At 42.1% G+C, this 25,688-nt stretch overlaps 1 protein-coding gene and 1 long non-coding RNA gene across 4 annotated transcripts in view; one reads left to right on the forward strand and one right to left on the reverse strand.

Annotated features, from left to right (window-relative positions):
- Positions 1-3,368: 3,368 nt before the first annotated feature.
- LOC134458609 (uncharacterized) lies at positions 3,369-13,636 on the forward strand. The gene is made up of 3 exons (XR_010036594.1): positions 3,369-3,467; positions 5,381-5,533; positions 13,542-13,636. It is a non-coding gene; the product is annotated as an uncharacterized LOC134458609 (long non-coding RNA).
- Positions 4,845-25,688, reverse strand: part of brd3a (bromodomain containing 3a) — a 30,599-nt gene continuing 9,755 nt past the window's right edge. The window contains exons 3-10 of one of the 3 annotated variants that reach the window (XM_063211029.1): positions 22,254-22,398; positions 19,086-19,291; positions 15,628-15,987; positions 14,590-14,718; positions 13,515-13,742; positions 10,034-10,272; positions 6,441-6,721; positions 4,845-5,492 (exon numbers count right to left, since the gene is read on the reverse strand). In XM_063211029.1, coding sequence (XP_063067099.1) covers positions 5,377-5,492; positions 6,441-6,721; positions 10,034-10,272; positions 13,515-13,742; positions 14,590-14,718; positions 15,628-15,987; positions 19,086-19,291; positions 22,254-22,398 — 1,704 coding nt within the window. In that variant the 3' untranslated portion in view covers positions 4,845-5,376. Of the gene's footprint in view, positions 5,493-6,440; positions 6,722-10,033; positions 10,273-13,514; positions 13,743-14,589; positions 14,719-15,627; positions 15,991-19,085; positions 19,292-22,253; positions 22,399-25,688 lie in introns of all 3 variants that reach the window. The other 2 variants (XM_063211030.1, XM_063211028.1) reach the window with 2 other exon arrangements.

Here is a 25,688-nt window from a genome sequence, read left to right on the forward strand (position 1 = left end):
GTTGGTAGGGGGAGTGACCAGTGCTCTACTCAATCCCCCATGACTGAGGTAACCTGAGCCCTTGGGGCACCATTTAGGGCTGCCCCTTTGCACAGGTGAGGCATTAATGTAATTTTTGTGTGCACTTGTGTGGTGTGGAGTGCTGTGTCACAATGATAATAGGAGTTTGAGTTTCAAAGGTGGGCTCATTGCAGACGCTGTGCGAGCACCGGGTACGTGCTGACAAGTCAAGGGTAGTGTGAGCAATACAACAGCATATAAATTGGCAGAAGTTCTACTTTAAAGGTGCACAGTGTAATATTTTTGCAGTTTCTTTTCAGAATTCATGTTTCCCATTCAAAAATGTTACCTTTTGCACAAATACTTACTGTACCACCACTATCACATTCTAAGTAAACTGGATAAGCCTATTGATTATGACAATATTATTAAATATACTATGAAAAAAGGCACATTCCATAAATGAAAAGATGGATCTTCATGTCCGCCATTTGGAATTTACAGAACTTTGGTCATACCAGTACATTTTAGTTTTTAATTTCGTAAATATTAATCAAAGATCAAATTTGGCAATATAGGCAGCACAGTTTCAATGAACAGCATAGTTGCAGTACCTACACTGGCCACCATCCTACACAGTGTACCTTTAAGAAATGTTTTTGCCAACAAATGCTTTTTTGACCAAGGAAGACAGAATGCTGAAAAGGTCCATGAACAGAATTTTGGCCTTAGTAAGGCTACCCATCATTCTTAGTTCAGCCCTTAAAGTGCATCCGACAATGATGTTTTCTGAGTCTGTACAGTCCTGGGAGTATGTTAGTGTCTGTCTGCTGTGTCTATGCAATGTGGCATCAGTATACATTATAAAGAAAACGTGCAATTTAAGCAAAATTGGTGAAAAAGATTGTTTTTGTCAGTTCAGCCAGCTCTTTTGACCCTGTTGGTAAGAGGGGTTCAGAAATGTGATTTAATGAAATTGATACCAACACCAACATTATTTATCACACACCACTAACAAGTACCTTATCCATGGGTTCAAACAGGGTGTGCAATGGGTGTCTAAATGTTAGATTCAAAATGGGGTGGCATACTTAAATAGGTGATAACCACCGATCTCAGAGGTCTACCTATCAAAACAAACTAGGGATATGTAGGTATTAAAAAAAAAAAAAAAATCACAACTAGAATTTGTACCACCCGATGGTAGCACATCACTGGCGTAATGCAAGTACTTCAGGCCCCCCTGCAAGCTACCAAGAATGGACCCCCGAACGAAAAAAGAGGGCCTAATATCATGTGGAGGGGCCAGTTTCTTCAATTCAAGGGCCCATGTGGGCCTCCCACCTCGTATGGGCCCCCCTGCCTCGCGGGGGCTGCGAGGGTATACTTTACGCCCCTGTAGCCTATATATACTATAATATTTGGGTAAGGCCTACTTGGCCCAAGGAATAACTTGAGTTTTGCATTTGTGCTGATAATCCCACAAGCTTTTGAAGAACAATCACTGATAACCTTGCTGGAGGCAAGATGATTCATATGCCTTAAAATTATTCCTGGCTTGAAAGTTGGCCTCATAAGATAGACCTTGCCGTCAGCAACATCAATGTGATTTCAAACCGCTTTTGGTTTTCTTTAAGTTAAATGTTAACCTGCCACTGTTGTTAATGAACATTATGTGGTTGCAGCTGACCCCAGCCTATCAAAGTATAGCAATCGCAGTCAATAGCCACCATCCAAAACATCCATGTCACTTTCCCCTGTAAGGTATAGCATACATGATGTGTAAACATTTGTATAAAATTAGTTAAAAAAAAAAAAGGCAATCCTGTTACACATGGTTACCAATGCAATGTCACGTAAAAAAAAATCAATAGGCTACTAAAGTCAATCTTATGAGGCCAATGTCTTACCAGACAGAATTTAATCAGCAAGAGTGGTCTACGTAGCCAGGTGGCATCACCAATAGTTCTAATTGACCAGAGGTGTACAGAGGGCAAGGCCACTAGTCTATGCACCAGTTGCTGAATATTTGACACGTATGCTATGCAAAGTAGTAGCATTCTCCACGGCGACGAACCGATGATGAGCTCAGCACAGAAATTAAAAACAGTCTATTTTTTCCTCATTTATTTTATGAAAAAATAAACAAAACAAAAAAACATTAGGTAACAAAAGAAAACTCAAAACATGGGGAATACAGAGTCGCACAAGTGAGTGAATACACCATATCTTAGATTCCACGTCAGAACACCCCCAATCCCCCCACCCCAACTCAACAGCAGGGGGCGTATATTAAGAACATGGTTAAGTGATAAACCTGGCTTAGTTAACCCACAGAAAGTCTTAAACCTGCCAATAGATGTGCCTGCAGGCATAATTTAGTAATTTAGAACTCCAGGCACTTCTATTAGATGACTTACCCCTACCACAAGGTTAACTGAATCTGGTTTACTACTGAACCATGTTCTTGGTATACCCACCAGGTCTACGGGTATGACAGAGAGCCATTTTCACTGCTAACAAGACTCCATAAACCTTTCATACTTCCCATCAAGCCCTTTCCCAGAGAGGAACAAGAAAAAAGAAATATAAAATAGCTTGGAAAAAAAGATAACAATAGACTGGCATGCATGTCAAAAGAAAGTAAAAAATAAAACCTTTCATTTAAAAAAAAATATAAAACAATGTAATTTGAATAGTTTTTGTATTCAGGGGGGTAAAATGTACTGTATCCGTATGCGTGTTTTTCTTACATAGTTCTGTATATATATATAGTTTCTTTTAAAGGCTGTTTTAGTAACATCATTCTCACAGACCTGAATTTGTTAAGAACATTGGCTTGAGATGTATATTATTTGGGGATTCCTTCTTCTGCAATAAGTGCATTCATGTACAAGATAAATCTGAGATAGAACATCATTTCAATTTATATATCTTACATATATAATTCAAAATAACATTTGATAAAATATTTTAGTGTTCTATGACAATCTTGCCCCAACAATGTTAATTCTATTGAACTGATTGGGAAAAAAAGAAATCTGCTATTATGTGTATTTAAAAATGTATGTTGACCCAATCCAAATAAACTCCTTCTCTGGATTAGCCTTTGAAAGGCTGAGGGGGGAACTGGGCTGGGCCAGACAGATGTGACGCTGAGGAGGGAAATGGAGAAAAGGGACTCTACGCCTATTCCACCAAGACATGATGACTTCAGAAATGTGCCCGACTTGTGCGTCGTCAACCCACCGATAAACTACAGGCATTAGAACCGACATTCAAAATAATTAATCTGATGGCATTTTGAGAGGAAGACTCTGAACGATTCGTCACATTGTATATTCTTTTTCTCATTCATTTCAGGAGCACAAAAAGGGACAAGTTAGAATTTAAAACCGCTTAGGGGAACCTTGACATGGTTGCTGACATCACTTCAGAGTTCCATCAAGATGAAAAGACGATTCAGGGTGAGTTGATCATGTTCTTGTACCCCCATGAAGTGGCATCCAGGGTACAAAAAGCTGCTTTGAGTTGAATACATTCATCTGTACAGATGACAGACAGTTGATACTGAAGCCTGTGTGGACATACATCCTTACTTACACGCACACATTGAACGCCACGTGTAGTGGTCATACATCTCCAACAAGAAAAAATAAACCTGCATCTACAACAAAGCTGGGGTTATTAAAAAGGAAATAATATACAGTGAGAAATATTTGAAGCACTTGATGTCTACAAATATGTCTAAAATAACCATCAGACACACAAATCAATCATACATTTTCCACTGAGCCACTGAAATGGTGTTGTGACACCATGGCCGGTCATTTTTTAAATTGAGCTAGCTTCTTAAACCAAAAAACACTACACATATACTGCAGTCTCTAATGGAAAATAATCAAAGGAAATAAATTAGCATTGTCTTGATGTCTGCTGCCCTGTTGGGACAATCTGCTGAATGATATTGCCCTCCCCTCCAGAAGACGTTAGCAAAGAGAGTAGAGTAGAGCAAGATGATTCAAGCCCATGCTTTTCCTGTATCCATGTGGTCAGATGAACGTCCTTTTAGGACACCTTCGGTTAGGAGACCTTTGGTGGCTTTAGGTTGAGAATAAATGGAGTTCCCTTAGAGCTGTAGATGGCAGTAGCGCACATCGTGTGCAAGCCGCCACCAAACACCACAAAAAGAGAAGAGGAAGCAAGGGGCAACGTCTCCAAAACGAGACCAAACTTGAGCAAACTCTTTTGTATTGGGGTGGGCGGAGCTTGAATCATCTTAATCTACTAAGAAAATCTTTGACGTAAGCTCACATACCTGGAAAAAAAATGAAAACCAGAAAACCCTGGACACCGTCCTCGCTAAATGCTATGCAGCTCAATGCTGTTTCAAAAATGATCTCTCTCCAGCCGCCACCTGGTAGAAAGTCGTATTGCATCAACAGTGATCGAAACTAAACGCAGAGAATACAGACCCAACATTCAGGACCAAGTCGCCTGGTGTCGACAGCAAACAGGAAACAACGTAACGCCAGTATTGTGAAATCGTCATCTCGTAGGCTTTTAATCAAAGAGCCGGTATCTGTGCAACTAACCAGGGTGAATATGCAAACATCTCAAATTGATGGCAAAGTTGGGAAGCTGAACAGATCAGAAATCCGTGAGTGAGGGCTGGTGTATTTTTGGGTGGTCTGTCTGGAGGGGTTGGAAACAAGCAGAGTTGGACGAACAGGAGTACGTTCTCACTCCCATCCTTACCATATCACCAAGAAATGGCATTGTAAAATTGACAGCAAAGAGTACACTTTGTCTTCCCACAATAATTGTACAAAAAGTTTAGGAACTGTTTTTGTTTTCTCTTTTCATTCAAGAATACATAAAAATGTTTTGTGTTCTTTGTCGTGGTTGTACAGAATTCCTTTTGGTTGGTTGATGGGAGATGTGGAAGCCGGGGGGATGGAGGGATGGGGCATCCCTTTTGAAAGCCAGTGAAAACACTTCTCATATATTTTGCACATTTTGATTCGCTTTCCTCAAAACAAAAAAGCCTTTCATTGGATAAGAAGAACGTCCCATGCTCCTCCCAACACTCGTTACAAATAAGTCTCACGACAGAGGAGGTGGTTGAGAAGAGGGGGGGAAAAATGACATAGCCAATAAAAAAAGGGGGTGGGGGGGCGGGGTATTGCTAGGGAGTCAAAAGAAAAAAAGGAAAAAAGAAAGGTAAAAAGTAGCAGTTCTCATGGGGATAGGGGTGTTAAGGGCAACAAGGGTGTAGGAACTGGGATGGGAGGCCATATGTGTCTTTCCGTCTGTCCAGTTTTTGTGGCACGTGTGTGTGTGTGTGTGTGTGTGTGTGTGTGTGTGTGTGTGAGATCAGTCAGAGTCGCTGCTGTCTGAGCTGGAACCGCTCGAGCTGCTGCTTCCAGAGTCTGAGGAGCTGCTACTGCCGCTCTGATGAGCTGCACCAGAACCCGGTCCTGAACCTTTCTCTGCACAGGACCAAGACGAGGGAAAGCAAGAACAAAAAAAAGTAATACAAATTGTTAATACATTGATAGAACTGTGCACACACATCCAACAACATACTGTATACCCAGGGCATAGGGCCCTAGCCTGGTTCACACCAGACGGTGTATGTGTAGCTTCGGCGCCCCCTGGCGGAGCAGAGCTACACACACTACCGTCTGGTACACAGCCATAGAGCACGCTCCGTCTCCAACCAGAAAATAGGCTGAGAATTTATTGCTTCGGCACGGCCTCCTCACCAACAAATTCCTTCAAAAACCTTCCTGTTAATCTTTAAAGAGTCAATATAGTCTCTAATCTGTCTTGTGACTCCTCAATGTGAGTTACCGTTGATTTTGAAGCAATACATTCTCAGCCTATTGCTCTATGGCTGTGTACCAGACAGTAGTGTGCGCCAGGGGGCGCCGAAGCTACACACACACAACGTCTGGTGTGAACCAGGCTATAGGGCCCATCTCTAAATACAATGCCATGAGAACCCATTTCTGGGACCCCTCTCCCTGGGACAACTGACCCCTTTGCCCCCTCTGCACTGTGATGAAGTTAATAATAAACTTTATCTTAAGCCTCACATAGGAGTTCAGACTGGCCATGCTCACGTCATAACTGGTTTTACAGAGGTTGATTTTACCTGAATATATCAAAATGCCTCTGTATGAAATCTAGAACAAGCTACAAACAGTGACACCACTCAATGCGACATGCATGCCTTACATTTCCAAGACACCGGGCTTCCCAAATATGGCCTGAAATTGGGTGCGCTTGTTTGCGATTTTCTAAATACTCAATTGATAGGAAAAAGTCTTTCAGATGTGGAGTATGAAAACAAATAATGGTGTGTGTGTGTGTGTGTGTGTGTGTGTGTGTGTGTGTGTGTGTGTGTGTGTGTGTGTGTGTGTGTCCCGACTCACGTTGCGGTTTCCTCTGCTTTTTCTGTAGGCAGGACTTCACATATTTCTCCAACTCGCGTAGCGTGGATGGCTTCAGCGTCTCGAAGTCGATCTCGATCTCATCAGGGTTGGAGTCGCGCAGCGAGGGCTCGCGCGTCTGTATGATGTGCACCACTCGACCCAGCTTCTCCCCCGGCAGCCGGTTTATGTCCAGGCTGAGCTGCCGCTTCTCATCGTACGTCATGGGCAGACACTCCTCCTCCTCGTCAGTCTCGCCCGTTCGACCGCCCTTCTTTGGTTGCCTGGGGGGAGGAAAAAGGTGTTAACAAATTGACTACCAAACCACTGGAAAACCCGGGTTATGCCCTGATGAAGACCCAGTGTGGGTTGAAACCGGTTGGCAGTTTTACCAGTGTTACCATGCCCCAGATGAAAAAGGGTTTTTAATTAAAACTTCCTTGTCTACCTGTGGAGTTGCCTGAAGCTGGCCCTAGTGCCACCATGTTCTAAATGAAAAGACTTTAGTCTTCCTACTTCAAGAGCACCTACAGTTTGGAGTCTACAGAGTTGGAGAACAAGAGCGCTCAGAAATCCTTCTTCTTCCACTGGAAAACCCGTTTTTACTCCCCTTTTACTTCAGTTTTTATTGCATATTTCATAACTAGACACTTAAATGCTTATTGTGTGTGATTTTGGGAGCTATGTGATAAGTAGAACAGACATAGATGACAGTCAAAAGTTTGTCATCATCTGGACATTTTAATCACAACTCCAGGATCGGCGCCAACCCAACAATATTTTCATAACTGTAGCCTACTGTATGGAACTGTTGCTCTGCGTCGGTTACATCACTGTTGCGCCCTTTCCCCTCTCTGTGTAGCCTACACAAGTGTCTGCGATGCTGTCATCTTTATAAACACAAGGATCGTGCTTGTATGTTGTTTCCTTAGTGCTACAGTAGGCTACAGTCAGCGTCCACTCTATGGCGCTTTATAATATGCTTCACACAATAATTAGTACAGAAGACAACACTTTCACTTCGACTGAACACACCTGGGGAATAATGCAAACCTTGGCCAGATCCTACTGCCCTACACATTGTGAACTGTGATTGGATTATTACCCTTACCTCAGATTTGATTGATCGGCAACCAGATAAGTTTCAGATTCTTAATTTTGTTTATTTATTACCCCCATGATGAAATTGACGCCGTAGTGAACAGGAGAAGCTGGCTGCTACTGTCGGTGAAGCTAGCATTGCTATGTAAACAGTAGCACGCATGCATGGCACAGCCCTGCTGTTTCCCCACAGGATCGGAGAAATAAATGCATCCGATTAACGGATTTTGTTGTCGACGCTGGACTAAATACCTTTAGTGACGTGTTTTTGAATATGTTTTGCCTACTGCGTGTGGTGGTGTGACTACGACCCACTTCGTGTGATGTTTGCAAAGATTAGTTGTGCAGGAACAGATTGTACACAAGGAACTGAAACGTACTTCCGGAGGCGAAAATGCGTTTGGTTGGTTGATACATTTGGAGGGGGAGGTGGCAGAGCAGGAGATGTGTCTAGTATATATTGGTCTCTGTGAAAAAGCGCAAGATTAATTTCATAACAAGAAGAAGAAGCGCCAGATTCTGAAACGGTGCATGATTGACAGAAGCCTCAATATCTCCATTCCATGGTGATTTGGGCAGATAGCGGCCTTGGTTTAAGTCACGATAGCTCGGCAATAAAAACACGTACAGACATGCGGTTCTCACGCACTAAGAGGTGAAAGGCTCACCTTTCAAATGAGCCATAGCATGTTTCGGTGGCCCTATCACATCATAATATGCTATGACTGTACAAAAAACACCTAAAAAAGGTTTAGAACGCTGGGAGTCTACGACACGATTCTGAAAACACCACTGGTAGTCAATGTGTTAATATGACGTGGTGGCTGCTTGATCGACTACATAATAAAAGGTCTTTTGTTTGGAACTTGTTGTGAAAGTACTGGTGGGCATTGCTTTTCCCAAATACAAAAATGCATACTTTACCGAATAGATTATCGATGTCAAGCTTTCAAAGGTGGTTGTGCCGGTTAGCAACCACTGACAATTAATAGGTACTTGAAGCACTCAGAGGATATGTATTGTATTGCATTGTATTAAACAGAATTTAGCGATGATGTCACATTGATGACACCCCCCTCAGCAAAGACACAATAGCATCTCGGGTCTCTAGTCCCCAACATGATGTCATGCACAGCTTTGTGAAAGAATATTTCTTCTATTTGCCACGGGAGTTCTTCGCTGTCATCTACATCGCTGTCTACATTCCCACCCAAGCGAACCCTGGTAATCACATCATGCAATGCTGACAATGCGCTGACAAACATCTTACAGTCCACCCAGACGCTGCACTGTTAGTGGTCGGTGACTTCAACAAGGCAAATCTGAAGCAGGTACTGCCAAACTTTTTCCAAAACATCTTGTGTCCAACCAGAGGGAAAAACACTTAAGATCACTGTTACGCGCCATTCAAAGACGCCTACAAAGAGTCCTCTCTCCCGGCCTTTGGCAAATCAGACCATGCCGCCATCATGCTGCTTCGGAAGTATAAACAACGACTTCGCCGCTACGAGAGGTTAGACGCGGGTCGGATCATTCAGAAACTTTGCTTCAAGATGTGCTGGCTGATGTGGACTGGGACATGTTTAGGGAGAGCTACGACAGCATAGACAAATTCACAGACGTGGTGACTTGCTTCAGCTCAGAACTGGCCTCTAACATCATTCCCACGGTAACTGTGAAAATCTACCCAAATCAGAAGCCATGAGTTGATAGATCTATTCGTGAAGCCCTGAATGCACAAATAACCACGTTCAACAAATGTCTTCTATCTGGAAATATGAATATCCCATATAGAATCTCATAGAAAACCTGTGTAGAGATCTCACAATGGCAGTTTGGAGAAAGCACCCTACAAATCTCAAGAAGGATGGTCTATCCTGCAAATTCCAGCAGTAAATTCCAGCAGAGCGCTGTAAGAAACTCATCGATGGTTACCGGAAGAGTTATTTTGTCTAAAGGTTGTGGTACCAAGTATTAGGCTGAGGGTGTCAATACTTTTGTCCGGCCCATTTTTGGAGTTTTGTGTAAAATTATCATAAATTTGACTTTTTGTTCATTCTTTTTTTTCAAGGAAAACAAATTAAGATATTAATACCAAAGTATTTGTGATTGCAATCATTTTCTGGAAGGAATTGAGTATTATCTGACAGAATTGAAGGGGTGCCAATACTTTTGCGTGACAGGAGCAATACCAGCGACGGAAGTAATTGACTTTGTATTGAGTTGCTGACAAGAGAAGAGACAAAAGCGATTCGGGCGACTACGGGCGATTAGAGCAACAGTTTGTAGTTGTACTAGACGGTATATTATGCAAATTAGGCGACCGCCACCACAGCCAATCGGAATGTGGGAATGCTTGCATTCTGCTTTTAACTGTTAATTATCGCTTTCATCGCTCTTGCTGCACACTCTGGCGATTCTCTGTCGCTTAATCTTGTTGCTGCCGTTGTATTCGCCCTGTTGAGCAGTGAGTGTCCCAGTGCATGGAGACTAACCTGGTGGCAGGGACGGTGCTGTTGGCCTTCTTGGAAGGGGCCTTCTTCTGCTGTGCCGTTTTGGCCGGCTGCCCTGTGGCGGGCTTGGCCTTCTTGTCGTCCTCAGCCTTGGCCTTGTTGTGCTTGTTGTCGCGTTCCTTCTTCTTGCTCTTGTCCTTCTCCTTCTTCTCCTTTTTCTTCTTTGGTTTGCTGACGGGCGCCTGCGACAGAGCCGCCAGCTGCTCGTGGACGGCCTTCAGCTGGGAAGAGACGGGGAGTACGTTGTGAGAGATGCAGAATACTGCCACCAGAGAATCTCTACATGGAGAAGGTTCACAGGCGTCAACTAGCTGTAGTACAAACTGGCCTGCATTACCACCACAGACAAGTGAAAAATCAGAGCGAACCATGTTCTCCATTTTACTGCTCTGCTGCCACACACGCATGCACTCACACACACAACCAAGTTCATTAGTAATTTCCGGACCATTAAATTAATTTTGCGGAAATGCATGGTTTCTCGAAGCTGCTTGAAGCACACACAGTCTGCTTAAAGCTTTGAGAATCCATGCATTTCCATGAAATTTCTTATCCTAATTTGTACTTGTCGATCTACTTATCGTGACTTAATCAAAGATAATGGCACCTAGTGAAGTTCTCCGAACTTGAACCTGTATCTATACTAACTGTGCACTACCGAAGTTCTCTATGCCTCGTTTTACATGTCAACAACCCTGGGACTACGGAATGAAGTATTGAATAACTTTGAGCCTTGTAAATGGGTGGAAAGTAGAGATTTATTACAATGGCTATTTCGATGCCGACCCACTCACTGCAGGAGACCAATTTCACCATCGGCTAACTGGCGCTGGACGCTGAATGCAGTATGGATGTGAGGCATGTGGCAAAAGTTAGCTCTCAGAGTCATGTTTTAACATTAATTAAGTCATTTTACATCAGATTTTCTCGTAATAGTTTTTTTTCAGGCAATATTGAGATTTAGGGGAAAAAACACAGCTTATCAATTAATCGTAAGTCGATCGATAAGGTCAACTGAGGATAAATGAATTAATCGATAATTTGCATACCTTATCCATTCACATACATACAGCCACTCAATCGCTCAACCATACAGTCATGCACGCACTCACACATGAAATATCAATATTTACAACCCAGCAATCAAAAAATGAGCAGACAATGGTTCTAAACCAACCATAGCATTTAGCCCTCCACTGCTCCTCATGTTACGCAGCCACTGTAGCACACTTTCTGCTGATTGCTTTTTGGCAGTAGCACTTGTCAAAACGTCTGGGTTACTGTTGTAACTGACTGACAGCCATCGGCAATTCAGCTTGATTGACTTTTTTGGATAAAAATGCTTTGTGAATTGGCACAGCCGATAGGAGTTCCCATAGTACTGTAATAGGTCACAGATAGTTCCTGCGATATGATACTAAAGGGATATCACTATCTGGGGGTGCTAATGATGTATGCTAATCTGTGCAGAGTGGTGGGGGTGGGTAAGAGGCAGTTCACCTGGTGAAACCCGTTTCTACTTTCCCGCTTGGAATCATTGGGCCTCTTTTCAGCCAACCGCTGCTGAGAAAGCCAAACAAGAGTCAGGGGAAGGGGGTGCATGGATACTCAGAAGACGACCCGTTTCTTTGACAAAACAAAAAGACAAAATGAAAGGGGTGGGATTAGCCATGCTTAATGGTGGTGGTTGGTTTTGGGGGTGGGACTGTCTTTCCATGTATGAGCTGGAATGGTGGTCTTGGGAGGTGGATTGGGACAGGTCAAAAATGATTTCTAACTGCAGCAGAGGGCTAAATGTTCAGGTCACAGAGAAAGCAAGCAGAAAGCACAGAGGGGAGAAGCCACACATAGGTGGGGAGGAAGTTGTGGTTTGCAACTTGGGAACCAATCATATTTGGCTGATCCCATTAGCTGCAGGAAGGATGATGTGTCAAAACCATGTGGAAAAGGGAAGGTCAAGGCTTGGGCGGTGTCTATGTAATTTCTCTTGTGACGATTAACAATAAGAATAGGGTGTTGGCAAGTAAAAAAAAAAACACATCTATACCACAGATTCTTCTAGGAAGACCAGATTGGTCACTCATTGGTCTGACGGTGCATTTCCAGTTTCCGAATGAGGCGTTTTTGGTTGCAGTGCCACTCTCATTCCATGTGAGGCGCTCAATTTTTGGAGACCAGAATGAATGGAGTACTGTGGAGCTATAACCCTCAAAGTGCCCTTATCAAGATATATATTTTTCTCTAGTCATTCGAATGTTGTCTTCGAAAGAGGGTGTATAAAATAAACATCTGAGTTTTAGATTTTTGGAGGCATGCATTTGCTGAAAGTGATTTCAAGTGTCTGTGACAAACACAGAGCAGAACACTAGAGTTGTCAGCAACAAAAACTCCTCTTGTAAAAAAATCAAAGGGACACATGAGCTTATTTTCCAAACGGAGTATCCACCATTTTTGACTTTTGCATTTTTCGATTGAAAATGACTGTTCAGAGGTCCTATCACCTATGTGTGAATTCTTGCCATTCAACCCATATAAAATGCATTTTGGAATGCAATGCAATGGAATGACCAATATAAAAATATAAAATTCCCAACATTCTACCAAATGGATATACACCGTTTTACATATGTACTCGTCATTAAACTTTTGATCCAAAATGTTGAACGCTCAAAAAATAGATTCAAATCTGGACGCGTTCGAGAAGAATTAGGTGAAACTGACCCCTTTAGCAGTCTAGCTCCATTGGGTCTAATTCATTTTGGTCTCCACCGACGACCCCAGTGGAATTCTGGTGGAAGTGCAGCCAAAAAGCCGGTACAATGGGGCTTAATAGTAATACAAGTGGCGAGGCCATAGAATAGAGGTCGAACATAAGACTAGAGGTGACACAGCAATTTGCGACAGCACTGGGAAACGGCACATGCAACCTCCCATCTTGTGTAGGTACTGTAGGTGCCTTCACTCAATGCAAATTAATGGAGAACACGCCCACCTCTGTCAAAAAATGGACTGAAACAGTGCGAATATGAAGCAACACATTAATCAAAGACCAGATTTGAAATAGCAGGCTAAATATCTACTTAAATCATATGACTCGATAAAATACATTTAAAAATCAAATTATATTAATAATGTAGACATTTAGCAACACACTTCAACTATTGTCCTTATATAATGTGTTGATGGACATTTTCACATCATTAAGCCAGTTTTTGACAGATTTTTGACAACGCTTGCGTGAAAAGGGGGGCGGGGGTCACCTCTAGCGTAATGTTCTTCCTCTATTTGGGAGGTTGTGTCTATACGGAAGGGAAAGGGTGCAGAAGTATAAGATGCAGAAAAAGAAGAAAAATTAAGAGTTTTTTTCTGCAGGTTGCAAGTTTCTTGTTTATTCAGGGTCATAATTTTCTTTTTTTTGTGTAACCATTTCAATTCTTCGGTCCTCGGTCTTTGTGAAACCCACCTGTTCCGCACCCACCTGTTCCTGCAGCTCTGCCAGGCGAGTGGCGCGCTCCTCCTCCGAGTCGGAGCTGGAGGAGTCACCGCTGGAGGAGTCACCGCTGCTGCCACCGCTGCTGCCCGTGCTTTTGCTGACCACCGCGCCACCTGCCGCGCCACCTCCACCTCCCGACGGGCTCAGCGCACCTGCACACTCGTCCGGCATCTTGGCAAAGCGCATCTCAAACACATCCTGGATGCACACACAAAAACACAAGATCCATTAAAGCACTAAATGAGGTTAAGTGTTAACCCAGTCATCTAGCCTTGGTGTGTAGCGTGTGCTTTGAGTAGTAATATCCAATTATACAATTTAAAGAATGCGTTTCAGACGGACAGACAGACGGACGGACGGACATACCCTCGTAAAGAGATGCTAGGATGCATCTAAAAATGTGCATAAAATGGACGATGTAGTCAGAAAACTTGTTTGCCTAATAATTCTGCACACCCTATAGGCCTGTCTATCCGCTGATACAGCAGCAGACACAGCATGGAACTGCCAGTGTGTATGCGTTGATATGGGTTTACACTTTTTGTTTGGGTTGCACGGTGGCTGTAGTCCAGTAGTCTTGTACCCCTAGATAACTCGCTACAACGTTTTTTAAGACTGTGCCGTGAAGTAGAGGATGACATTTTTCAGGAATTCCTGCGGGATTCCCGCGGGGTGGGAGTCACAATTTTAAAGATGAACGGGAGCGCGCACCAACGGGAATAAAGATGAACGGGAACGGGTATGCCACTTATTTTTTCTTTAAAAAACAAACAAAAAAGCCTAGTTTTTTTGACGAAAAGGGAGTGTGGTTGATTTTGAATGGGAGTGGGCAGGATTGGGAGACAATCCCCCTGGGATTTGTTTCTTTTACTCCAGTCCGGGATGGGATTTTTTCCCCTGGGACCGGGATGGGACGGGAGTGAAAATCCACTCCCGTGTCATGCTCTACCGTGAAGGTCATTTAACTTTGTTACAATATAACATTACAAGATTTATAATGTATTGATAATTTTACATGAATGTGCCCATAGGGAGAATAACTTACCTGAAGCTTTCTGGCCATAGCGACTACCTCATGATCTGGTGGGTTGTATTTGTAACAATTTGAGAACATTAATCGTACATCTGCAGCGAAAGTTTGTGCATCCATATATTCCCGACCATCCATCTTTTTCTGAGAAGACAAAAGAGAGAGACATTGAAGACAAAAAAACCTCTTCAAAAAAGCACACACAAACCTAAAAAGAGATTCTGCTAAACAACTACTTCAGATCCACAAATTGTTTAGCCACAGGATGTCAGTACCAAAATCAGTTCTCTATATTTACAAACGAAAACATCAACGATTTAACAATAAAAGAGATAAGATCAAAAACAAAACCCGGAGAATTGACATTATACAAAATCTATGAACCGATTTACATTCCTTCTCTACAGCGTATAGAATAAACCTACCGCAGTAAAATTGTAAACAGTCCATTTCTTTGTTAAAGTGATGGTTCAGAGTAGATTCACCCTAATGCCATTTGAATCGTGGCATCCATCCAGTAGTCCACCTGAAGTGTTTTCTACCTTGGGCGAACATTAGTCGATGCATTCGGAAGTTTGTATATAGTCCAGGAGTTAATTACATTACGTGCTCCTACTAGATGGCGGAAGTAATGTCGATCTAGCTGTATAACCAGAGAAGCTATTTGGCTTGTGTTGATAATTATAATAAACTCCTGAACTACCGGTACTTCCAAACGCTTCGTTTTGTGAGTACAGACCATATTTGTACTACTGTAGAAGTTGGGTGTCATGGCATGTGATTTTAGTGTGGTTATTTGGAGATACTGCCAGGGTCCATTACTGCTTGTACTAAGCCATTTGGAATAACTCGGCTAATGTTCGCCCAAGGTAGAAAACACTTTTGGGTGGACTACTCTTGGATGGATGTCACAGTTCAAATGGCATTAGGGTGAATCTACTCCGAACCATCACTTTAATGTTCAAACTTACAAAATCAGCAGGAGATCAAACACTCATTTCATCCACTATGCTAAATGCAAAAGCATCCTTCTCCCAAGCGTCTTCCCTTTACCTTGACGGTGCTGAGGTCCATGGGGTGCTTGATGATGTCGTGATAGTCATGCAGGGCCAACGCCTCTGCGTCCACCGGCTTGTAGAAGGGCCAGGCGTACGCCGCATGCTTCTTGGAGAGCATCTCCTTCAGGATGCTGTCGCAGTACTTCAGGTGCTCCGTGAGCCGCGAGCGCTTGCCGCCGCCGTGCTGCTGAGCGCCCAGCTCACCATCTTCCTTGGGCTTGGCGGGACGCGGAGTGCTGTCGCGCCTCGGGCCTGGCTTGCCACCCTTGGACTCCGAGGTTGGGGACTCACTTAGGCTGGCCGTAATAGCAGAGGTGTTGGGCGTAGTGGTATCGGCTTTCCTCTTGATCCCTTTCTTCTGAGAGAATGCAGAGACGTACAAACACCGAGTGATGGTTCATTAAAAACAAGCATAAAAAAGAAGAAGAAAAAAAAAACACCCATAAAGGCCAATTCCTACATCTTAATCTTCCCAAACCAAATCGGTCTCTGTAAAACATGTTCTCCCAGCGAAGCTCTACATGAGAAATCAGAATAATGGGCTAGGCAGTCGTCTTTGCCTCACAGAGATAGCAGATACTTAAGAAAAGTTTGCCAGAACAAGAGTCAGTAATAGAGGTGACGTGAAAGATCTCCTCGGTGGAGCTGGGTATCGATTACAATTACAAGAATCGATCCAATTCCGATTTTCCCCCCGATTCCAACAATTCAACCCGATTCGATTCGATCCGGGAGTTAATGTTATTAAAAACGTAGGCTATTTGAGCTGTTTTCTTCATTTCATGACTAGAGAAGCAACATATTACGGTAAATACAGTATTATATCGATATTACTGTTGACAGCAAATCTTAAAAGTATTTGGTAGTTACTAATGGCTGGAAGACTGATGAAAAGATTAACCACGGGGGAAATTATTATTATTAATAATGATGATAAATGATGGTTTAAAAATCGATCTTTGGCCGGACGAATTGATTATCGGAAATGAATGTGCGAATTAAATCGATTAAATAGATTTCTTCAAAACAGCGCTACTCCTTGGACAGTGATTCTGTCCTATCCCACTCTTTCCCCTTCACAGGAGGGACACGGCAAGGAAATACATCAGGTGTATTGCAAAAACAATACAAATGGCCCTGTGCTACAATGTAATTGTAAAACAACTGTAACTTTTGACATTTCACATGGCTTCGTCCATTTAGACTTATAGCAGTGGTATTATCTAGGTTGGTGGTAGTTCCCCTAGTAGTAAATCCCCCAGTTAAGAAAATTAGTATTTCGCTAGTTAAGCTGATGTTAGCCATTTCCATAGCCTTGCTCAACTTAATATGAAATGATTCCCAAATAATTGCAGATTGTAGTGCATGTTTGCATAACTCCATTATCAATTATTATTAGTAAAATTCCCCTTTCCTGTTGATGCATTGCATGGTCTGTCCCAGCATGCAAGTTTAAGTGTGACTTTTACAGACACTCAGGAAAACATGTGCAACAATATGAGAGGGATATTAGTCGTGAATGATGGTATTAAAATGAAGACAGAACCATCATGCTGAGCAAACGTAGGTATTATGAAAGCAGGAAGTGTAGCATTTTTAATCGCATCGTATCGTGGGGCATTCTCAAGTATCGAAAATAATAAAATCGCTGGCCCCTGTCCAATGCTCTAGCTCCATAACATAGCATTACATACTCATTTTACCTTGTTTTACAGGATATTTTTAGGCCCTACACTGATACTAGCTCTACATTTTGTCGAACATGCAATAGAAGCCCGGCTTTTCCAACATGACGAGATTATCCCAGTGCTTCCCAAACTTTTTCACATGACGTACACTTCATGTCCATCCGCGTACCCCCCCCAAACAAAAAACAAGCAAGCAAAAAATAAAATAAAAAACTGTGGAGCTCTGCATCCATTTGAAGAGGGTGCGTCACAGGAACTCTTGTGACTGAAATCCTGGTTAATGTGAGTCATCTGGTACACATAGCCTGCCTGTGTTGGCGTTTAATTTTCAGGCTTGTCAAAAGCAACGCAAATAAAAGCAGCGGGAGGGATCGCTTTCGAAAGTAGGAATAGTTTTGTTCTCCCGCGCCGTTAGCCGGCGTTAATATTAACGAATGATGATCAGCATTCAATGTAACGAGGATGAACTTCACAGATTTCCTGAATAAGCCATAAGTCATTATTTCTCTATGGAGGGCACGCGACCAGCGCTACTAAAGCGAATTCGCCAGGAGCGAAGCTTCTTGAGCGAATTTTGACAATTAAACTCAAGCTAATCGTAGGCCAATTCGCTCTGACGCTGTTTGGCGATAACCAATTGGAATCAGGCTGTCAAGCCAGAGCCCTTATGTGATTAGCTGAATCAAACATGCCAATGCTGCGTCTGGAGCGAATACAGCGAATTCAAGGTGAAACTTCTTCTGCTACCCATGCTACCAGGCATCGTAGTTCGCTCTTGGTCTGGACACGGCATTAGTCTGCAACGCTGTGAGGCAAATTGTTTGGCAAATAAAGAGCTACAACACTAACTAGCATGTTCTAGCATAATAATTGGTCTACAATGTGACGGAGAAGGTGGGTAACTTAGCGGTGACATCTCCGGGCTTTTCTAATAACTCTAATTAGAAAAGCCCGAAGATGTCACCGCTAAGTTATGCACCTTCTCTGTCACGTTGTAGACCAATTTTTATCCTCAACAACCACTCTTTAGATACAAACAATCCTCCCCTGATCAGGGGATAAAAAAATTAAGACATTTTTTAAACCTTTTAGACCGCACGACTACCCTGTAACAATAAGCAGGGCGCGCACTTTGGTGTTGCCCCTGTGGATAGTCATGCGACGCAAACTCAATTGCAGGGAGGGGGAAAGCGAGAGATGGCGATACGAGAATGAAGAAAAGAGTTGTGTCTTGGCTATATGAACAACCATCCACACAGTATCTCTTTTTTTGAAAGATTTAAAAAAAAAAAAAAAAACTTTTTTGTCGCACAAAATATGATGGGGTCGGTCAGCAACCGGAACCAAAACATTTTTTATCTAGGACCTAGGAACATTCACAAAATATTCTATAGCTGTTCAAAAAATGTTGAACATTGCGGCACTGCCTGGGGCAAGTGCTAACAAAACATGCGCTCTTATCACCTTTTACTACAATATTGTTTTTAGCTGGGATTTCATGGTCTTTACTGGTTCAAATTGTTACCATACAAACTCTATCATGAGGATATCTGTACCTGACTGAATAGTGGAGAAAGACAATCATCTCTGATAAGTTAGTGAGGCGGACTTGGAAGACGAAAGACAAGGCACATTTTGGTGCAAAGTAGAATCTTAACATTTCTGTCGGTGCCATGAAGAAACCAAATATCAGTGCCCAGCCTTATCCATAGTACTTAACATTTTTCACCACTAACATTTTTTAGTCGGAAACAGGGACTCTTACTTTGACGAAGGGCTGAGAGGGTGGTCCCACTGGCATCATGGGCGTGCCCAGTGTGTTCTGTGCGGGGGCCGTGTTGGATGTGATTGGGCCAACGGGCAGCGAGGAGATGACGGGCGTCTGGGAGCCCGGAGACGTCGGAGTGCGGAGCCCAGAGACGATGGAAGAGGGCGGAGAGGCCGACGACACGGCTGCCTCCTGCTGGCCACCTGAACAAAAGATGGCAGGGGAAAAATTTAAAGGAACAGTTCACCCGATTTTCACATATTTTCAGTACTTCCAAGTATTAAATATGAACGTGTACATCATTTTCTTCTCGGTACTTACATTTATTGGCTTAGAATTATTAGCATAGCTTAGCATTATCACTGACAGAACCATTAGCAACAAGCCACATGTGATGACTGGACAGAAATTGTCCGTAAATAACCGTTTTGCAGTCTGGTACATTTTACATTCATTTCCAAGAGGTTTATAAGTACATTTTCATATTCTGTTTGGTTCCATAGAATTCCATGGAAGTTAATACGGCCATACTGTTAAACTAGGCATAAGAGAACAAAAATCATATGTATTCTCACATTTTACCAGTGCTTAACTACATATGACTACTTTCTTGAAATGAGGTGGACTGCTCCTTTAACCAAGGCCCAGGGTAGATCAGAAAGTCCCTACTGTATTACGTAGAAGGCTAAAAATAAAGAATCGCCAGTGGAGCAAATTTGAATACCTCAGTAAGCTTCGCAACAATACCCAGATGACTTCCTATATCCGATCATATTTGCAGTAGACAAGCGATGGTTACCGTATTTTTTACCTCCGCCAAGGAGGTTTTTGGTTTGACTGTTTGTCAGCAGCATAACTAAAAAACTAATCAACATTTTTGGACGAAACTGTGGGTTTGTTGATAATGACCCAAGGAACGCGTGATCAAATTCTGGAGGTGATCCGGATCACAAACCGGAACCAGGACTTTTTTTAAAGATTCTGTCAGCAGGATAACTCAAAAACAAATCAACTGATTTGGACGAAACTTTGTGGAGCTGTTAGTAATGACCCAAGGAACAAGTGATTAAATTCTGTGGTGGTGGTGATCTAGATCAAGAACCGGAACCAGGACTTTTCAAAAGATTCTTCACCATCTAGACGCCCCCTAGTGACCAGAAATTGAATTGCGGGAACAGCACAAAAACAAGGCAGAAAGACTCAGGCTGTAACATGTATCAAGCAGCTTCTTTGGCGGAGGTCTGCGCTCTCTGAGTGCTTCTAGTTTTTCATGGTTTGGCTGGCCATGCGACTTATACTCTGGTGCGAGACATACACATTTTTTTTCACCACGAGAGGGCACTATGTAGCTTTGCACGCAATTACATGCAGTGTATTCTAAAAAATATCACTGAAAAAAAACTTAAACCACAGTAAAACAAATTCGCAATACAACAAAGACGACTAGCCTAGAAATATGTCATCCAGAACAAATCCATATAGCCTACAGCTGAATTCAAGCTGAAAGTAATTAAATACGCAGCCGAAATCGTAATAGGCAGCTGAACGAAAGTTTGGATGCAGTGGAAAAACTGGTTAGGCAATGGAGAGAAGCAGAAGAAGCAGAAGAAAATTTGAATGTTATGAAAAAAACAAAAAACCGGAAAGTTAAAGGCCCACGTCTAGAGGAAGAGCTGTAGACTACAAATGGGTCCTTGAACAACGCGCTGCGGTTCGAGGCCTGTCAACTGTGTACAGCTCCAGGCCACTTTATTAGAATAGCGTGAAAACGTTGATTTATTTCCATAATTCCATCAATAATGTTAAACTGTCGTGGATTATAGATTCATGGCCCAGTTTTTTTTAAACTATTCCAATCATTCAATTTTTTCTTTTTATATACGTTGGCCTTCCAGCTCAAAAAACCCATGAATTGGGGAATTCACATCATTTGAATATTGTAATAAAATCACATTTTTCTTAATCAAAATTAAACATTAACATTAAATCAGTTGAAATTTGGTACTTTCTACATAACATGCAATGTTCAATACTTGATTGGGACTCTCTCTGTCTTAATAACAGCCATGATGCGTTTAACATTGAAGTCAATGGCAGAAACAGTGCATGGGAGTTATGGAAGCCCAGATATCCTTGATGCTTTGCTGTCAGCTGTTCTTGTTTGTTGACCTGGTTTCCCACACTTCACTCTTCAATATACCCTGTAGATTTCCATGCCACGTTTTGGCGCTAACTCACCAGTTTAATTCTAAATCACCAGAAATGAAACCCCATTGAAAATGAATGGGGTTTTATTTCTGTTGAGTTAGAATTAAACTGGTGAGTTAACACCAAAACGTGGCATGGAAATCTACAGGGCAAATGGCTGTTCTGAAAGATTGATTTCCTCTGCATCTTCACCTTTCTACCAGGAGGCCAAAGGTTTAGTGGCACTACCGTCGTCCATGTGGAGATGTCAATAATTCCCTCCTACCCATTGGAGGCCCCAGTTACAGCCCCACTGATTATCATGGAACATCTGCTGGGCATTCTGAGGACTGAGCAGACGAGATGCATTTGCAATCTGTCAGATTTGGAGTGTTTTTGCAAAGATGAGTGGACAAATATTGTCACGTAAACATGTGCCATGCTGATAGATTCTTACCCAAAAAAGATAGTGCTGTAATAAAAGCCAAAAGGTGCACATGTATGCACCCATGTTAATTAAAGTTTTTTTTTTTATCCTTTCCCCTTCAATGCAATTGAAGTTTGAAAACAAACCCAAAGCTTTAAGAGGAAAATAGTTTAGAGTTAAGTGAGAAAAGTTGTGAATTTATTTGTCTTTGTCATTTTTTACATAACAAAAACCTGCCATTTGAACAGGGGTGTGTAGACTTTTAAAAGGCACTTTAACCTCCGTGGCAGAGGTGATTATTTTAATTATTAAGTCCGACAGGCAGACCAAGATGCGTCCAAAAGCACAAATATGAAAAGAGTAAAACGAAAAAATTACGACAAAGATCGTGTTTAGGACGATTTGCATTTCAGACGGACAGACAGACAGACCGATGGACGGACATACCCTCTTATAGAGATGCTAGTATCTAAAAAAGCTTGCCTACTCCAGACGGAATATTATAAATATTATAATAATACTCATGATAATGATTATTTCAAAAGGCTTGCCTATTCCAGGTGGTCCACCGGGCTTGCGCCCCTTGACCTTCGGGGCAGGTGGGAGGAGTTCCACCTCCTCCTGGGGCATTTGAGCAACCTTCTGCAGAAAGATCTTCTCCAGGGCCTGGGCCATGAGGACAATGTCATCTGTGGGCTGATGAGAGTGAAACAAATTTGGAGTTAATTTTTTTTTTGGAAGAATGAGTTCAAAAGACATAATTAAAAAAACAAAAAAAAATAACTTCAGACATTTTGTTGTACAAATATATCCTTTCAACGGAATCGTATGCCACATTGCAAAACTACTTCAGGGTGCCTACAGATATTCCTAGGTTGAATTTACTACCTTTCACTACCTATTTACTACCTCTAAAAAATGTTTTACTACCACTACGACTTCGATCTTGAAGTGAGTAAAGAAATTAAATACCTTTCCAAAGGCCATTAATAACATGAATTAATTACGTTTTTATAATTTAACAAGGCAATCGTTGAGTGTAATAACAGTTAATGCAGGGCATCTGCACAGGCTATCTGCTCCCTACTTTCTTTCTGCGCCAGAAATTTCTCATGACCTGTTAAAGAAGGGTGTGGATTGGGGAACCTATGTCTCGAGGGCTGTTTTATCCGACCCCGATATAAATTGTAGTGTTATGCAGCTTCACTTGAAATCTGACATATACGTATATTTGTTTATCTTGGTCTCTTCAGGTCACACGACATGGTTCCAGTGTTCCATATCCTTGGTCTGTTCATCTCTCTTGAGACCAAGATAAACAAATCTGCTTTAGATGGTGTCAAGCATGTGTGGTGGTAAACAAGTGAGTTTTACAAAAAAAGTGTGTCCTCTCAATAGCCAAGCATGGTAGTGGGACTGACATGGTTTGGGGATGCATGAATGCTGTCAACATTGGCAATCTGAAATACATCTAAAAGAAACATGCATGTCACAGGGTGTCCCCAGGTTTGACCACATCAAAATTTTACACCTTTTTTAGACCTATTTTAGACCACAAACATGAAAATTTAGACCAGCATCACTCCCATTCCCAGTTACCGAACCAGGGTCACGAAAAATACTCATTACAATGCCAAAAAGAATAATGGTGGCAAGCATTTAAGAAAAAGTCCTACCGGTAATTGTTTTATATTCCAGCCATATTCCAGCAATGCTGGAGTGAAATTGTTTTTTTCCAAGACAGAGCTTAGGGGGCATATTAGGCAACACACCCAAGCTAAAATACCGTCAACACCTAGTAGGCGCTAATATGCCATGAAGGCATATGCTAGATACAAAATGTCATTGGTACCAGTATCTAGCCTCACAATGAGATATATAATTTCATAGTAGCCTAATCTAAAGAAATGTGCCCTTTGAAAACACATCTTACATCCATGCAAGTCTACCCTTGCTATAAATAACATGCGTAGGCAAATTGTATTTTACTTTGACAATACTGAAAGGCTTGCACATTAAAACATTATGTTACTGTTACTGAGGTTACTGTATGCTATGCCCTACAAACTTCAGGTGAGGTGATGATGTGACAGCAAATGAGCAAGTGAACAGACACTCACAGCGCCGCCAGGTCTCCTATCTGTCCCCCAATATGAACCGGGCAAGTTACATATTAAAGTCCATTGATGTCTTTATACAAGGATATGTTGCTCTCCCCCATAAAGTTAACAGATTCATAATTTGTTAGCATTTACGCTAAGCGGAGCTTAGCAATTCTAGCGCCGTTTAAAAAGTTGTTTGACAACTCTCCCCGTCGATGGAGTCACATACTGCATGCGCGCACAGGCACCTCTCGCTGCCCACCATCGAGCCCTTATTCAATAGGCCCAGGGCTCCAGAGTGCGACCAATTTGGTCGCATATGCGCCCATTTTTTTCAATGGTGCGCCTAAAAAATATTTTTAGGCGCACCGGTGCGACCAGCCATCAGTAGAACAAAATCAATTACCAAACAACCGTTTTAATGGACATAAAATGGAATGGAATAAAGGAAATAAATGGAATAATGGAAATAAAATAGTCATTCTACAGTAGTGGCCCATCATCACACAATAAAACGTGTCGATGCGGTCATTCCTTCAACTCTACCGGAACTACCGTTAGCTTCCCCCCCCCTTCCTCGTTCACAGGCAGCCCGACGTTTCAGAATAGAATGTTCGACTTCGCTCAACTATCCGAGTTCACAAGTGCCAGCGAGTGTTGTGTTCTCAACCAGGCGAGTTTTGCAACGGACGAGAGAGTTACAATGACGGTAAAAACAGCAAAATTACTTGAGGATATTTTAAACACGAGAGAGTCACAATCACGGGGAAAAACTAAATGGTTTGAGCGGATATTAAACACACAAAAACGCAGACGGGTGCAGATAATTGCCCGTTTCAGCCGCATGCAGAGCTGGCCAAACAACAGGTGACGCGCTAGTCTGTCGGGACTTCTGTGAGAGTTTTTGATAGCGACTAGGGCAGGCTATATACTGCCTATCAGTCGGCAAGGCATCGTTCATGCACCTCGAGACAGCACGAGGGAGAGGGGGAGAGAGAGAGAGAGAGAGAGAGAGAGAGAGAGAGAGAGAGAGAGAGAGAGAGCGAGCGAGCGAGCGCACTAGTGCTGTCGTCGTGTCTGTTCGTAGCGCTTGCTAAGATACCACAATCATTATGCAGAGGGAGAACGCTCAAAAACGAGGTAATAGACAAAACCCAATTCACCTCAGATTCCACTGTAAACATAGGCTAGGCTATTTGTGTCTAATGATTTTAAAAATCATGACATTTTTAGCAGGGTTTGTTAAAAAAAAATCTATCCATCCATCCATCCATCTATCTATCTTCATATTGTAACTCTGTGCTTGTGCCGTGTGCGTAGCCTTATTGCAGAAAAGGCTGGTATGTTGATCTTACTAGTCAAACACATACTGACTAAAAGGCTACTAATTTGGTCTTTTCTACCAGCCAAACTGCTTGTAGCCAAGATGTGTTAGTTAGGTAGCCTACTGTCATGTCTTTTATAAGGAGCACATTTGTAAGGCTAGCCTATAGCACAAGAAAGGCTCCAGGTCTTTTAAAATATAGCAACAATAATAGAATAATAATAATAATAATAATAATAATAATAATAATAATTATTATTATTATTATTGTTGTTATTATTCTATTATTGTTGCTATTATTATTGCTATTGTTAATATTTTTAATTATTATTTTTTAAAGCTGAGGTGCGTGTGTGTATGGGGTGGTGAACACATTTGGGTGCACCTAAATTTTGTGCTGGTGCACCTAAAAAAATGTTTTAGGCGCACCAGTGCAACCAGTGCAAAAAGTTAGTCTGGAGCCCTGAATAGGCCTATGTAAGCATGTTTCTATGATTCATAAAAAAATATTCAAGTTGACTACTGACAGATGCGCTGTTTACAGCTAATATCATGAGTTT

The sequence above is a fragment of the Engraulis encrasicolus genome, chromosome 11 (genome assembly GCF_034702125.1).
Source record: "Engraulis encrasicolus isolate BLACKSEA-1 chromosome 11, IST_EnEncr_1.0, whole genome shotgun sequence".
NCBI classification, from domain to species: Eukaryota; Metazoa; Chordata; class Actinopteri; order Clupeiformes; family Engraulidae; genus Engraulis; species Engraulis encrasicolus.